General features: G+C 56.8%; 3 protein-coding genes across 3 annotated transcripts; all 3 read right to left on the bottom strand.

Annotated features, from left to right (window-relative positions):
• Positions 1–192: 192 nt before the first annotated feature.
• On the bottom strand, positions 193–4,791 carry F5144DRAFT_647962 (uncharacterized protein; the record flags this gene model as incomplete). Its single annotated transcript, XM_066792939.1, has 7 exons — positions 193–855; positions 888–892; positions 1,110–1,450; positions 1,775–4,101; positions 4,135–4,275; positions 4,315–4,410; positions 4,444–4,791. 7 exons carry the CDS (start codon positions 4,789–4,791, stop codon positions 193–195), a joined length of 3,921 nt encoding a protein of 1,306 aa, XP_066642516.1.
• A 1,299-nt stretch (positions 4,792–6,090) lies between these two features.
• Positions 6,091–7,683, bottom strand: F5144DRAFT_215896 (uncharacterized protein). Its single transcript, XM_066783098.1, has 2 exons — positions 6,651–7,683; positions 6,091–6,590 (listed from the first exon to the last, which is right to left on the bottom strand). Exons 1-2 carry the CDS (start codon positions 7,241–7,243, stop codon positions 6,209–6,211), a joined length of 975 nt encoding a protein of 324 aa, XP_066642515.1. The 5' UTR covers positions 7,244–7,683; the 3' UTR covers positions 6,091–6,208.
• Positions 7,684–9,242: 1,559 nt separating this feature from the next.
• On the bottom strand, positions 9,243–10,484 carry F5144DRAFT_488703 (alternative oxidase-domain-containing protein; the record flags this gene model as incomplete). Its single annotated transcript, XM_066785677.1, has 4 exons — positions 9,243–9,413; positions 9,483–9,938; positions 9,993–10,092; positions 10,432–10,484. The coding sequence occupies 4 exons, from the start codon at positions 10,482–10,484 to the stop codon at positions 9,243–9,245; spliced, it is 780 nt and encodes a 259-aa protein (XP_066642514.1).
• Positions 10,485–16,270: the final 5,786 nt, after the last annotated feature.

Below are 16,270 nucleotides of genomic sequence, written 5' to 3'. Positions count from 1 at the left end.
AATCCACAAATCACAGGCTTGGCTCGGAGCCGCTGTGAAACAGTAACAAGGTGGAAGACCTGCTGGCCTGCTCCTCCATTTCGTATGTACATCAGACCAACATAATGCCGCCTGCAATAGCCGAATCAGAAGAGAGCGTAACTAAGTGCCCCTGCCAAGATTGCAACACAAACACACCACCTTACGTAGCCCTTATTCTTGGTCACTCTCCGTGATTTCCCGCTCCTCAACCACAACAACAGGCGCTGACTTTGGCAACTCCCGAGAGTCCAACTGCATCTCTAGCCTCGCCTTCTCAACAACCTCACTGCCCTTCCGTAGCCTCGCCCGCCAGCCCTCAACCCACATCCACGCCAACCTCGCCTCGCCAACAGCTTGGGTATACATTGGCGGTTGCCGAGCACCCGTATCACTAGCCTCCCGTCCCGGGCCAAAGGCAGGCTTTGCGCGTAACCTGCTCGCCTCCTCCGTTTCTGCCCTCTCCCGTTCTTTTACTACCTCCTCCTCCTCGTCCTCAGAACCCTCCTTGCCTACCGAGGCCGGGGCGGTGACCGAGTGGACACCGAGCCGATCAAAGTTGCTTTCCAGCACTGTAACCCCGTGCTCGTGGCTATCACCAGGAGCTGTAGTCGGAGCTATGGCTGGAGCTGTAGCCAGAGCAGGAGCTGTAGCCGGAGCCGGAGCCGTAGCCGGGGATGTAGCCGGAGCCGCAGCCGCAGCCTCACCCTCAGCCTCCTCCGTACTATCATCATCCTCCTCCTCCCGCCGCCGCTCATCCTCCTCCCTCCCGGGACTCGAACTCGGCACAAACGCAATAACCACCCTCTCCCCCTCCTCCGCACTCTCCCCATCCCCCTCCGCACTCCAACCAGACCAACCCCCCTCACTCCCCCTCCGCCCATACCCCCCATACCCATAACCCCCCCTCCCCCTATCCCACACCCCCAACCTCCCATTCCAACCCCCGCCACCCCCACCCCCAACCCCAGTATCAACACCGTGATCATTATCCTCAGCCCCCGCCACGCCCGAGCGTGGTCAATTCCGCCCCGTCCCCGGATCTGGCGGCAGCGTGGTGGGGCGGGTCGGACTGGGGAGGGGGGAGAAACGGGTGCGTGTGGGCGAGAAGCGTGAGCCGCGGGGGGGGTAGGGGAAGGAGGGGCCTGTGGAGGGGGCGGGGGGGTTTGTGGTCGTGCGGGCTGTGGTGGTGGTGTTGGGGGTGGTGGTGAAGTTGGTGGTGGTGGGGGGGTTGCTAATGTTGGGGGGTTGGTGGTACTGCTGCTGCTGCGGCTGGATGGGCCATGTGCCGGTGGAGGGGGAGCGTGCGGTGTGGGTGTGGATGTAGCTGTGGCTGGGGCTGGGGTAAGAGTCGTGGTAGCGGTGGTGGTGGGGGCTGGTTGGATGTTGGGCCTGGGGTTGGTGAGGGCCGGAGCGGCCTGGCTCGAAGATGCTGCGCATGCGTTTGAAGATACCGCCGCTGCCGCTACCGGTGGCACCGCCGACTTCGCTGGTGGTGCTCTGCCGGTTGGTGGTGCGCAACTGTGGGTCGAAGCTGAGGTCGGGCGATTCGCGATCTTGCCACGGCGCCGAGAGGCTCACGGGGGTTCTGTTCTCCGTATCGTTGGGAGCCTGGTAGGTACCGTAATGTTGTTCGTGTAACGGCGGTGACCGGATGGGTAGACTTCCGCTCATTAGAGGTTCAGGTTTGTGACTGGAAACCCTGTGGAGCGGTGAGCCCGGCGGCGAAGAGAATGGGGTACGGGTACGGACGGACTGGGGCGTCCAGCCGTCATCCACATGGTATCTAGTGTCCGTGGCATCGCGAACGCGAGTGGTTGATTCCTCGGGGGTTGCTTCCGAAGACGAAGCCAGATACTCGTGTCGAGTCGGGGTCTGAGGCCGCTCGATGTTCCGGTGACTGGTGGAAAGGCCACTGCCGGTTGAGACGGGCGATTCCTGATGCACCTCTTCTTGGGCGGAATTACTGTTGCCTTCATGTTGGCCCTCTGTCCAACCACGGGCTCGCGTTGGCGGCGTTTCGGGCTGCGACACTGATTCCTCCTCCTCAAAGTAACTGTGGACCTCCTCTATCCAGCTCTTTCGAGCAGGGTTTTCGGGAGAAATTGGACCCTCGACAGTGACTTCGGGTATCCCTTGTGCCTCGGTGTTCTGACCAACCTGCATCTCCTCGGTTTGCCGTAACACCGGAGTCCCTTGTTGACTGGCAATAGTCTCGGCTTCCTCATCTGCCGGCGGGGCATCGCTCTGGTCCGTATCATCGAACAGGTTATCCTCGCCGTGGACGGTGGTGATATGTTGATGCTCTAGCTCGTACTCCCGAGGGTCTTCCTCCTCGTGGGAATGTGCCCCAATGTAATCGTCGGTAACATCGTGCGGGGGATTCTCCTGCGCATAATATGCCCTCAACGAGTTCTGAGACGGCAGTGGTGTCACGAATCGCTGCGATTCCGTGTCTGTATCGTCGTCTGAATGCCCACGACGGCCCGGGGATTGATGTGGTCCATCGCCTTCTGACAAGCCGGTCCGTTCAGATGTCCGAGGTCTGATGTAGTATGGCTCTGGAGACGGGCGCTTGTACCCTTTATACATGTAATCATCAGATGATTCACGGATAGTGGTCGTGCTATCTTCAAGCCCGGAGGCCCTGTCGTCGTCGTTTTCGTGCTCGCGGCCATCAGGCCCTGGTGGAAAATCACGACTGAGAAGAGGTGATGTATCAGCTTGAGAAGGACCAGAGCCTTCAAGCCCGGACCCAACGTGGCCGCTTTGGATGCCGAGAGCGTCATGCACGCTCCTCTCTGGCACTCCCACTTCGTCATGTTCCTGGTCCGGTTCGTCGTCGTAGCTAGCGGCATCCACGGTCGGTTCTTGCTCAGGAATGTTATGTTGGCTTGCCCCTGGCTCCGAGACATGGTCTTTCTCCTGCTCGGGACTTCCATCTCTCTCCTCGTCTGTTTGTTGGACCACCACACTGCTGGGTTCTGGTGTTACCTCGGGAGTTTGCAATTGGTGAAGGCGAGGGAGATTTTCGTCCAAGCCTGCATCCCTCGTATCCCCTTGCCCTTGGCCCTCAGTTGCGTGGGTCACTGTCCAAGGCCCCGCCCCTACGACTTGCGGTATATCTGGGTGAGAACGCTCCGACTCGCTGATTTCGTTTTCTTCGATGTAACTTTCTCCCCGATGACTGAAGCTGGTGTCCGGCGCATCGTCATTGTCAGACACGTATCCGCTTGGATCAGCGTGAGCTGAGAACGGTCGGGGCCCTGACGCCTCCGAAAGCCGAGAGTATGCATCCCCGTCTGAGTCTTTTTCTCCTGGTGAAGACGCGGAAGAGGCCTCCTCGACGTCGGAGAGGTCGTGGTGGTAGAAAGGGGTTGGTTCCGCTTCAGTTGCCATCATGAACAGCGCTGAGTGGTGTCCTGGTGATTGGTGCTTAGGCGACGGAACGGCCTCGGCGGCAACGGAAGTGTCTTGGCTGGTGGCATCTGACGTGGTAGGGTGAGCCGTAGGGGGATAATCGTGATCGCCTTGGTTCTCTTCTTCGTTCGGCGGTGTAGTATTCTCATTCAACGGCTCAGTGCTTTTCCTGTCTGTTGAAGGCAAAGCTCCTGCACTGCTTCCATGCCGATCGCCAGCAACCTGCCCTTGTGGTACTTCACCCTCTTCCACCTCAGGAATATCAACATCCTTTATGGCGTCGGAGATGGTCTCGGCCTCGCGTGGTTCGGCAACCTCATTCTCCAAACTGTGTTGGCTGTTGGGGCTTTCGAGGTGGCGGTGATTCGTCTCGGACGCCGCCGTAGGTTCCTCGAGGTCCTCTCGGTAATCATGAACAACATCTGCCACCGCATGCTCTTGTGTAAGGGGCCACCCAGTTGCTTCGGGGACCTCAGATTGACTCCCTGCCTTTTGGTGTACAGGGGAGTATTCGGTGTGTTCCACTGTATCTCGATCACCAAGGTCCATCTTGCCTTGCAGCAGTGGACTGGAGTCGGACTTATTCACGTCGTCTGTCAAGGAAGACGTAACCGGTACCTCCTGCGGCCCTTCATCAACTATGTCCGCCTTCTCCTGCTCTGGCTCGGGATTGGCAGGGGCGTCTGCCGTCCTTACGGCCTCGGGCACTGTCTTGTCGGTAAGGGAATGGGGGGAGGTACTAGTCCTTATGGATCTCGTGGACCTCCTCCTCGCCGGCGTAACAGGGATCGTGGGGAGCGTCACCTCCAGTTGTTCCTCGATTAGGCGGTTGAGTTCCTATCAAGTAGGTGCTGTTAGAATCCGGCTGGATGTGACCCGGTCGGGTAACATAATACATACCCGTCGTTTCTCCTGCAATGTTTGGAGCTTCTCCCGTCCCTTTGTGGCGGCCTCGTGAGCCTCTTCTTCTACCTGGTGCATCAACTCATCCGTCTCTTTCTCGACATCTTCAGTCTCTTCTTTAAGCTTCCTGCCTCGGGCTTCGTCTTCCTCGTGGACTTTGGCAGCCATATCCTCGTCCTCTTTAAGTCTCCGCCGCTCTCGCTCTTCATCCTCCTTCCTTCGTCGTTCGATGATTTCTTCTCGTTCGGCTTTCCGCTTCCGTTCCAACTCATCGGCCTCGGCCGAGAATGCGGAAGTCAGAGCTTTGATAGCCTCATCTCGCTTCTTTTCGAGGTTGTCGAGCTTCGCATCGTGAACTTTTGGATCGAGAGATTGAAGAGTACTGTGTATAGCTGCCAACGTGTCTTGCATCTGGAAGACCAGCTCCGAGACGTCCATAACGGTCCCCATCTTTCCTGGCGGCCGGATCGGATCGCGGCTACTCAGCAGAAGCAACGTTGGAGGACTGCAACGGTTTGTGGAACCTAGGTAAGTAGGTAGTTATGGGGGAAAGAGAGCTGCAAGGGATGCTCAATGCTGGTGGCCCGTCGAAACGAAACGGCCATGGACATCGGCAATAGCGGAAAGCCAACAAGCTTTCCCCGGCGTTGGTGGTCCGACGTAACCTGGGGATGGCTTTTGCCCCCGGGGGCGACCTCTAAGCCGGGATGGCCTGTTGTGAGAGGAGCATGGTGTGGAGGGCTGGTGTTGGTCGCCACCGCCGGTTCCAGTCGCTACATAGGTATCGGAGTCAATAGTTACCTAACATAGCGGTCCTATTAGCCGGCCGGCTTTCGCTCTGGAAGCCAGGCCATAACCGAATAAGGCGCTTGCATCTGCATCAAGTGAAGGCCAACGGTGGTAGTTGACTGTATCCTTTGGGTCACGGCTTGGGAACAGTGGCGGTGCATCGCTGTGTGGCAAAACCTGACTCGGACCCCAGGGTTTAACGGGCTTCGACGTGTTTCAGACAAAGGTACTGGAGCTTGGAATGCAGCACCAACAGCACAAGGCATAGTTGGAGAGTAAGGTAAAGGAGGAAAGTTTGAAAGAAAATGAAAAGAACAAGTCAGAAAAGTCAAAAAGCTCACCGCCTAACCGCCCGTCTTTAATTAATTGACGGAGGGGTAGAAGGCTACGAAAACTCCTCGAGGGAGTTTTGCTTCGGCGGGATTCGAACCCGCACCCTTATGGGTGTACCACTGCGCTTTACAGTCTACGGCAGATTAAGTCTGCGCCCCCCCCGCTTCGCCAACCGGAAGTGCGTTTCTTTGCGGGGGGAAGTTGCTGTGGGGAGCGAGGTACGTGTATATTAAGGGCCAATAGGCGGGTGTAGAGGGGGGAGGATTGGGATGGAAGAGACTAAGAGAGGTTGTAGAGAGCGGGTTCTGGCGGGAAGTTAGAATATGGAATCGTAGGGAGGGTTAAAGAGGAAAGTAGGGCGTAGTTATTGGGGGAATAACTTGCTAATATTGTAGTGGATACTATAAGCTTTTATACGACTAGAAGGGGGGAAGGGGGGGTTGGGGTACTTGGTTCGAGTAGCGAAACGACAAGGCCAGGTTATAGAATATCCAATTCTTTGGTATTAGCGGTGGACCAATGCCATTCCGCGTGTTTTTATATACGATTGCCAGTACTATGTAGACCGCAAGGGTGTCGTTGGCGCAGACCTCTTGCGTTGTGAAGAAGCCGAGCCTCCATCAAAGGTGCTCATGGAGAAAAGACGGTGCATAATGGTGCTCACACGGAGCATCGCACCTGGTATAGCGATGATAAACAAGAAGAAAAATCCAAGCCACGGCACACACCCAGCCCCAGAACACATCTAAATCCTCGACATCCCGCTCTTGCTGGCCACGGCCATCCTCCTTCTGTGGGCCTCCCTGAAGTTGTACCGAGCGTACGTCCCCATTCCGTAGGCAGTAAGCCCCAGCACTAGCCAGACGCTGGTGATGATGAGACCGATGGGAAAGATCATGAGCTGGATGCCCGGAAGCACGAAGGCGACGGTGCCGTTTTTGAGGGCGGCCAGTTCAGCCTCGACTGCGAGCTCGGCCATGCGGTAATTGCTCATGACTTCGTCCTTGGAGAACTCGCCCGCTACGAATGCGGCTTCGTTGGATGACACGACGGTGTTGACTGATTGGCCGTTGCCGTTGGTAGCCTTAAGCGTGACGATGGGCATGACGAGTGCTTGAAGTTTGTCGCTGGAATGGAATGTTAGAAGGGTAGGTTTCCTAGGTGCTGGAAAGAGATGGCTGGCTTACACGTTCATTCCACCTGACATCTGGTCCTGGTCGACCTGCCCGATGAACAGGTACGATTGCAGCAGTGGCAGATCCCCAGTATTATTGGCCTGCCTGGCTTTGACGCGCTTCACCGGCTGTTGGTTGACTTCCGAGACCGAGGCGCCGTTGTAACTGAGCTCGACCTCGATGCTCTCCTGCGGTATCCCTTGGAAATCGCCCGTGGGCTCGCTTAGCTGGAATAACCTCAAATCGGCCTCGAAGGTTCCCGTCGAGTTGTTGAGCAGCGGTAGATTGTAGCAAACACAGGTACCCGACGGATTGCTTGCGACGTTCAGGTTCTTCAATGCATCCCGGCATGCCGTGTTCACTGCGGTGTTCCACGCTTCCATGTCGAGGCTTCCGTCACTCTTCAGTGGTGTGTCGTTGCTGAGTCCATCTGCTTGCCTCGTCTCCAAGAACCCTCTGGCTCTGAGGTTTGCCCTTGCCACATCTTCTAACCTCCTCTCTACCCCCTCGCTGTTGCGTGAAAACCCTTCGGCAACGAGGCTCCCAATCCCAGCTTGCGCCCCTGTCGCCAGGAAGGAGGCGGCAAGTGTCCTTTGCCAAAGCATTTTGACTGGTGTGTGTGTTGTGTGTGTATGTGTACGTGTGACTTCCACCTCTTGTTCCTCCAGCCCTGTTGTCCCCCAAATTAAATATTCTCCTGCAGCCTTTCGGTCGAATTCGGGTCGAAAACGGTATTAAAATCGATAACAGGTCGCTGCCATGCAGTCCTACTACCAATACACGCACCCGGCAAGCAGGTGGGCAGTTAGGAGATCGAAGAGAGCGTGGTTGAAGAGAAGCGGGACCCGCCCGATGAAGGGAAGGCGGTTGTCGTCTTGTTTCCTCCGAGTCGACGGCAAGCGCAAAAGTAGAGAAAGGAAGGCCGTGAAGGTGGCGAGGGGGCGAAACCCGGGGATTAAACTGGTGGTGGGAAAGGAAACGGCAAGCTGGAAAAGAACAGAATATGCAAGGTAGATCAGGGCGATCAAGGCGACGAAAAATGGGCTGACTCGAGGGATGTGAGGCCAGGGATTAGAGAAGGAAAACGAAAAGAGAGCATGCCGAAGTCTCAGATGGGAGGGAGTGGAGGTGTCTTAGATGGGCAGAGGGACTTTGGTCGAGGCCTCGAAAGAGATGCACGGCATGTACTCTTGGCGGAGGACAGGGGATGGGAGCTTTCCGGATGGGGCCTTTGACCAATGACAGCTGTGAAAGGAGCCAAGATTGGTCGTTTTGGTTCGGATTGACTGGCTGGTACTGGCCCACACCTGGAGGCCACAGGCTGGGGGAGAAACCTTCTTGAGAAGGGGTCGCGACACACGAGAAGCACCAGGAATTTTGATGCGTCTGGGAGCCAAACCCCGTGTTTGTGTGTGTGTCTCGTACGAGGTTCCCCTTGTTTTCACCGGGGCTTGAGGAGGCCATTGTCTGATCGCCACTTCAAGGATGAACGTGCAGTGTCGGATCGCCATGATGGAACAGCCCGAGCCCGATTGGCCGGGGTCTGTGGCAGAAGTGGTCGGACCCTGTCCCCGCGATTGGCTGTTAGCGGCCAGGGGTGGTCTGGGGATTGCAAGCGAGCAGACCACGCCGCAGCACAGCTGTCCATGGCATGAGACGACGTGGACGACAATTGAAGACGAGCGGATGCCAATGAAATGGATGACTGTACGAGGCAATAATTTGTGCAAATTTGGTCATAATTTGGGCGGGGTCCCCAATCTCGAACCGACAAAACACGCTCTCAGGAAATGGAAAGCAGAACGGAAGCTTTTTCGTTCTTGGGCTTGGAGGTTTGAAACCATCACTCGGCTCCTGTCCCCACTGAGTGTGGGACCATGCCAAGCCGCAGAAGAGCTTTGAGTTCAAATGAGGCTCACCCGCCACAACGTTGACCAGAACAGGTTTAGCGTCACTTTAACAAGCCACATCCGTCCATGTCAAACCCCAATTCGCCTGCCGAAAGCCGGCTTCATTTTCGTGCCGGGCGCCAAAACTTTAAACTCCGGCCAATCGATGCGGATTGCACGACTCGAAGCTCTTCTTCCGCTTCCCAGATTCCGCAACCGAAGAATGGGCCGGGCGCTTAAGCAGCAAAACCCCTCACCCTCACTCCATGCCGTGCAGCTCGACAGCTAAATAAAGTATGTACGCTACATGCAGCCCGGCGCATCCGCTGATCGTGCATCGCACACGTGCGGCCGTCAGAACTCCCCCGATCCCAAGATGCGCGGCTAGTTCGGTATTCTCTTTTCTGCGCAGGGTCTCCCGCGTTTTTTGGGACCTGGGTCTGCGGCCCGCTAAACGTCTGCGGCACAGTCTCACACGACGGCTGCGGGCTTGGCCACCCTCACTTTGACCGCATCCCCAGATTCTTCTGACCGTTGTTGGCCGGGAATACACACAGGCTTGGGATGTTTCTTGGCTTCTAGCGTACTTTAAATCCTCGTGGTGTAAAACTGATCGATTGCAAAAAAAAAAACGAAACGAATGCTGAGTGTGGGCAATCTGATCCGATACCCCTTTCCTTCATAAGTCGTGTCTCCTCTAATGCCCAAGTCCTACTTAACGTGCGTATTTCTCAAGAACTTCCTCCCGCTCTAACCCTGCAGGCTTAGCTGCCGCCAAATGCATGTGGTTTACCCCAGAATCGCTCTCCATGAAGGGGTTGGGGTCCGAGGCTTGGTCAAGATTCCCCAGTGTGTGGTTAACACCCCGATGGGACGCTTCGTCGGCCTAGTATTGCATCAGCAAGTCCCCATCAACAGCAGGGGGAGGGACATTGATAAAGAAAAAAAGACTCACCCGAATGTACAGGATCAGGTCCCTCATCGTCCGCCTCCCCTCAGGCATCTTCCAGTACTTCACCGCAATGTCCGGAATCTTAAACCCCGGATCCGTCCACTGCGGCAGCCACCCCTTGTCCATCTCAGCAAGACACTTCGTGTACGTCGCCACCGCCTCATCTTCAAGGTACCCCACGAGCCTATGACAAAAGCTCGGCGAGATCAGGTACCCAACAAACATGGTGTTGTAAAAAATACCCTGCGCCGCAAACACCATGAACCGCATCAGCCGCCCCGGCCGGTACATGGCCAGGAAGGTCATCAGGTGCATGCGCTCGTTGTACGACTCCTCCAGCAGCGTCTTGATCCAGCCCTGGTCGAGCTTGAAGCGGCGGATGGAGTGCAGGTGGCGCAGGCCGCCGGCGACCGCGCCGGGGATGCCGGCTACCGTTTCCAGGAAGACGAAGCGGACAAGCTGGGGAGGGTTGTTAGGCATGGGAGACAGAAAGGGTGAGTTGGATCGGCTCACCCATTGTGACTCTGTCATGGGCCTGTAAGTGGTCGTGATGGGGTGCTTAGTATCTGCCCCCGGCTCGGATGGCATCCCGGTGAGGAAATCCATCCCCCATCTAGAGTTTGGTTAGCAGCGTGTTGTAGAACAAGGCTAGGAAAGGACGGGGGGAAGAGGGGGCACCCACCGACAAGCCCTGATCATCCGCCATGCGATCCGGTCGCTCAGTGTTCGTGGCTTTCGGTGGCTGGGGACTATCTCCAGGACCACTTTGTCGTCCCATCCTTTGTGTGGCCAAGTTAGTGGCGGTGAGCCAGATGTTGCGGGCTCTTTGGACAGGACGGCCTTCGCGCTTGGGGTTATGGCTGTGGTCGAGAGTCTGATCTGGGCCTGTTGGGTTGCAGATATCGCTAGCCCGGGGGACAGCCGTGATGGTGAATGGGAACTGGAGACTAACGTATATCGCTGGTGCCGGTGCAGCTTGTACGGTACCCGGAGACGATGGGCCATGGTGATTGAGTTGATGTTGAGTTGGTCAAGGGTTCAGCGTTGAGGGGGCAACTGATTTGTCAACGGGCTTGGGCACTCTGGTGGAAACCCTCGCTTTATACCCCATTCGGACTGAAATATGAATCATGCTCATTCCGACTATTCTTGTACAACGGCCGAGGCGAAAGCAGAGAGCTCATCGTTCGGTTACGGAATCACGGACGAGTCATCCATATCCAACGGCCGAGCGCACCCGACGCAACGAGTGACAAAAGAATGAGACGAAAATCACCCGGGTTGACTCTAGAACCACAGCTGATAACAGCCGATGTTAATAGCATGTGGTCGATGGTGGCTGATGAGGAAGTGGCTGGCCCTTGGCTGCATTGGACTTGGTCGATCTTGGTTGACTTGGCTCGGGCCGTTATTGAAAGACAGGTGCTAATGGGGCTGAATATGGGGAAATGGGTTTGGGACATGTGTGGTTTCTGTTAGCGTTACTTCGTCTAGTTTGACATGTGAATGTTGTGGGTTCCGAACTCGGCCCCGGTTCGGGTCAGGGGCACACCCACACACACGCCTTGGTGGGGGGCTTCGTAGGCCAAGCTGGCAGTCTTACCTCGGTAATTCAGACGACATCTAGCTTTCTCCATTATTCTCACGAGGCGCTTAGATTATTCCTATTCTTAGTTTAGTTAACGGGTTGTGGTTGCTTTAAAGCTTTGTGGTGTGGTATCCGCGGTGCTTCCCACATCACATCCCATATTGTCACACTTAGGTATCGAACAGAACTTCATTGACTACCTGAGCTAGAGCCAAACTTAATGAGACCATCGTCTCCTGTAATGCCATAATGATAGACCTCGACCGCCCGATCAAGAGAACGAGGATGGAGGAAACCTAACTAATTAAGCACCGGGGCTTGAACCGAAAGGCGGTGCAAATCTCTAACAAATGATGGGGTTAGAGCCTGGTACTGAGGGATGTGGAGCACAGATGAAGTAGGATATATTGAGGGACAGGTGTTGATTGTTTGGTATGTACAAAAACAGGAAGCAACCCGGTTGTCACAAGAAACAACCTCTATTTTGTGTTTTGTATCATGGCGCCCGCCGGATAGTTTTCAATTGACAAGATGGCAGAAAGGAAATAATCCGAATCTGTTATTCACCTATGGAGACCTGTTATCGGGTTTCTACTTTCCCTACATCGGCGCAAGCTCGTTCCGACATGAGGTATTGACCCTGCCCCTCAGGAACGTCATGTCATTCCGTCGGACAACAGCCCCTCGATCTGCGTTTTGAGGCTCTTCGCTTCGGTTTGGTCGCCGGCATTAATGCTAGCCTGGCTGGGAACCTTTGCGTGTATGGGATGTTCCATTTGATTCTGTTAAATACCTACTTCTTGGCCAGGAGGCCTCCTCTCTTTGTATACGTAGACTCACCAGAACGCATCGTTCCTTGATTGTTGGTAGGGGTTTTTCACCCGGCCCGGGAGGGCACGGTTTTCCTGTACACTAAATAGCAGAGGGTCCGGCACGCCCTAGGGCATAGCGGAGTATGAATAATAATAATAATAATAAATAGCAGAGGGTCCGGCACGCCCTAGGGCATAGCGGAGTATGAATAATAATATATATGTGCCAAATATTGTTAGGGATTTATGGAATATAATATACTGGGCACGACCCTAGGAACGTCCTTGAATTTCGGCCTCAAAAGTCCCAAAGCTTGCGTTGATCGAAAGCTCTCGCAAAGCCCTATCTAGCCACACCACGTGCACCGACGCGCAATCCGCAGCGCGGCCGCAGTAGGCGTGGAAAGAAGGGCGATCCGGGACACGCAGTCGCCCTGGAAATCTCTATCGCCCACGCACGGACCCACGAGCTACCCGACCCACCCACAGTTACCCAGACGACCACGCCCCCCTGAACCCCTGAGTGGAGGCGGGATGGCCGGCCCTACTGCCCCAGTCCAAAGGGGAAGAAGTGGGCTAGAGCAGTCCCGACACTTGCCCCCCACCCCGCCCCTCTCACCCCCACCCTCCGACATAGAGGTTATCAAGAAGATGGTTGACGAGCTGGTGGGACTAGCAGACCCCGAGAAGAAAGGGACAGCCAGAGGCATGGGACAGGACCTGCTAGCAGCCGTCCGGAAGGTGCACAACGCGTCTCAGTCACAGACTGGAAACATCTCGCTTGCCAACCTCCGCAAGGTGGTGGCCGAGGAAATGAAGGCAGCCGTCAACGGACCCGGAGCCCAGGACAGAGGATCCTGGGCCGCAGTGGCCGCTCATGGAGCTGCCCCCTCTCAGCCGCAGCCTAACACGCCGACAAAGATAGTGCCGACCCGCATAAACAAGGAGATTCTAGTCAGAGGCAGAGGAATGCCAGCCGATCTCGCCAAACGCACCCCGCAAGAAACCATCCAGGCCATCAACCGGGTGTCTATCAAGAAGGGAGCAGTTGCGGCCCGAAGGCTCCCCAGCGGCGATACAATCGTCACATTCCAGAACGCAGGCGCGAGAGATTGGCACTCGATGAACACCAACTGGATCAAGGAGGCTTTCGGAGAGCAGGCCCAGGAGAGCAAGAGAACCTTTGCAGTCCTGCTAAAGGGCGTGTGGAAGAAGGACCTCCAGGGGGTCACCGAGGAGGAATTCGGGAAACAAACAGGCCTCCACACAGTTGATAAAGTGAAGTTCAGAGTGCCGAGACACAGGGAGGCGACCCGGGCAACAGTGCTGGTTGCTTTAACCTCCCAGGAGGAAGCACGCAAGGCGTGCGACGAGGGAGTGATCTGGAGGGCTCAACTACTGGACTGCGAGCCTTACTGGGCTGCCCTTAGCCCAACACAGTGCTACAAGTGCTGGAAGTGGGGACACACACAACATCATTGCAAGGCTACCCCATTGTGCCCGCGCTGCGGGACGAAAGCCCATGGAGAGGGCGGCAGGGACGGCGAGAACCAGTGCCCTACTCACAAAAACGAAATCCCACTCCGATGCCCGGCCTGCGGAGGAAGGCATCCGGCGTGGTCAGGAGAGTGCCCGGAGAAGTCGAGGACCCTCGCCAAGGCCAAGGAGGCCTACCAGTTCCGGCCACGGACTTACGAGACCGCAGCGGCGAACTCTGCCAGCACGGCCCCTACGAGAGCTCCCGCGTTTAACTTCGAGGGCGAGGAGAGGGACGACAACAGCTATCAGGTGGTAGGCAGGAAGAGGTTGAGAGGAAGACCGACGAATGCGGCTGCGGCCCAACGTCAGGCTCTCTTAGACCCCCAGCAGACCAGGATCAACTTCGAGGCTCCGAGGGTGCAGTTCGCAAACCCGGTAGTCAACGGTGTCTACACCGCCGCTCCGCCGCCCCGGGCGCCCGAACCGGCTACCGGACCAACGCCTGCCGTCGCCGCCAACCATGCGGTCACTGCTACTCCGAACCAACGCGACCCCGAGGGGGACACTACGATGGACTCGATCACCGTCGCAGGCGATGAAAATTAAAATTTTACTCTGGAACACCGAAGGAATCAAGCAAACACTGGAAGTGTTGCTGGAAGAGGCCAAATACGACCTCTTGGCTGTGCAAGAACCGTGGATTAATAAGGCGACGAAGTCTACATACTGCCCCCGGAGCAGCAGATACCACCTGGTACACAAACTCGAGGGGCGGGCAGCGATATATGTAAGCAAAAGATTTGAAATCAGGCAGTGGGACTCCGAAGCCGCGGAGAATTGGTGCCGCGTGTGGTTCCCAGAGGCGGACCTCGGAAGGGAAGACCCCGGATTGGAGCTTTGGTCCATATACAACCCTCCCGGCGGCGAGAACGTACCGAGAGCCCTGCAAAGGCGGCCAAGGCCAAGCCACCCGGTGGTTCTGGCAGGTGACTTCAACTTGAAGCACCCACTGTGGGACGATTTCGGGCGCTACGACAGGGAGTCTGAAGACCTACTGCAGCTGGGTCTCCTGTGGGACCTCACCATCAGGACCCCAAGGGGAGCAACAACACGAGCCCCTCAGGGGCGACAGCGGGGCCGTCCGTCAACTATAGACCACTTCTGGGCCTCGGGAAACCTCCAGACAACATACTACGGGGAGGAGTGTCGCGGAAAGTCAGACCACTACCCACAGGTGCTCGAGATCGAGGGGAGGCTGGGGCCGAAGCCAACCCAGCCGGACGGCTGGGCCTGGAACAAGATGGACAGAGAGAGGGTGAAGGCTGAAGCAGCGTTGCTATGCAAGGCCATGGGGCTCACGGACCCGGGACCGGACGGACTACCGGCCAGGACCCGGACAGTCGAGGGTCTTGACAAAGCTTTCGATAGCCTGGTTGAGTGGCTCACCTGGGTCGCGGGGGAAAGCACTCCACGGAAGAAGGCGAGCTGCGGCTACAGCTCTCCCTGGTGGACTGTGGAGGTGCAGCAGGCCGCCCGGGAGGCCAGGAGAGCCGAGAGGTTGGCGAAGGAGACTAGGGCAGAGTACTGTTGGGAGGAGCTCAGCGAAAGGCTCAAGGACCTTGCCAGAACAACGCGCGAAGCACGGACGAGGGCTTGGAGAAACAGCGTACAGGAAGCAAGCGAGGCAAAGAAGCCCGATCAGATGTGGAGCTTGGAAAGATGGGCTAGGCTGCGGAGCTTTTTGCCGCCAGAACCACCGAGGCTGCCGGAATTTAAGGACTCTTCCGGACAGGTAACGGCCAAAACGCACGACCAGAAGGCCAGCGCGCTGGCCGAGAGGTTCTTCCCGGACCCACCGGCCAACCTGACGGACGTGGAAGACCCAGCCTTTTTGGGCAGCTGGAACCCGGGCTTCGACGTTGTACAAGCAGTGACGCCGACCGAGATCACGGAAGCGATAGGAAGAGCAAGCCCCTGGAAGGCGCCAGGCGAGGATTTGCTCCCGATGGGCCTTCTGAAGGCGTGCGGAGCACCGTTAGCTGAAGTGCTGGCCCTTCTGGCGACAAGGTGTCTGGAGCTAGGATGGTTCCCGAACCGTTTCAAGAGGGCGAAGACTGTAGTACTACCGAAACCAGGAAAGGCTCCGCCGGTGTATCAGACCCCGGGGGGATACAGGCCCATTGCTCTGCTGCCAACCCTAGGGAAGGTAATAGAGTCAGTGGTCGCCAGGAAGGTCACTCAAACTGCAGAAGTCAACGGCCTCTTACCAGATGAACAAATGGGGAACAGAGCACACCGCTCCACAGAGCTGGCTGTCCGGCTAGTAGTAGCCCAGGTCCAGGAGGCGTGGAGACAGAAGGGTGCGGCGTCCCTATTGCAACTGGACATCTCAGGAGCCTTTGACACGGTCAACCACACCCGACTGCTAGCAACTTTGCGAGAAATGGGCTACCCGAGGTGGCTGGTCCTCTGGACGAGAGACTGGTTGACTGGTCGAGAGGCCACCCTTCTTTTCGACGGCAAGACGGCGGCACCGACGGCAATTCGGGCAGGGGTCCCCCAAGGCTCACCCCTTTCCCCTGTTCTCTTCATCCTCTATATTTCCTCGTTATACAAGCAGCTAAAAGACGAGCACCCTCACTTGGCTATAACGGGGTTTGCGGATGACACCAACCTCCTGGTGTTTGGTCGAAACCCCGAGGCCAATGTCCGGCAACTGGAGGCGGCGTGGGAAACATGCATGCGATGGGCGGACAGTCGGGGGATGAAGTTCGCCCCGGAAAAGAGCGAACTGATCCATTTCAACAAGGGACGACGGCAGTGGACAAACCAGCTGGAACTCACTAACCCAGGGGGAGGCACCAGCCCCGTCAGACCGAAGGAGTCTGCCAGGTTCCTGGGAGTCTGGCTGG

This window comes from Chaetomium tenue (assembly GCF_020726465.1).
Source record: "Chaetomium tenue strain MPI-SDFR-AT-0079 chromosome Unknown F5144scaffold_4, whole genome shotgun sequence".
Classification (NCBI taxonomy): Eukaryota; Fungi; Ascomycota; class Sordariomycetes; order Sordariales; family Chaetomiaceae; genus Chaetomium; species Chaetomium tenue.
Note: the sequence above shows the minus strand (reverse complement) of the source record. Positions and strands in the feature narration are given on the sequence as shown.

Coding starts and splice junctions, on each gene's coding strand:
- F5144DRAFT_215896 (XM_066783098.1), bottom strand. CDS start 7,243: ATGCTTTGGCAAAGGACACTTGCCGCCTCCTTCCTGGCGACAGGGGCG. Junction 6,591..6,650: donor ATGTCAGGTGGAATGAACGT/GTAAGCCAGCCA, acceptor ATTCCATTCCAG/CGACAAACTTCAAGCACTCG.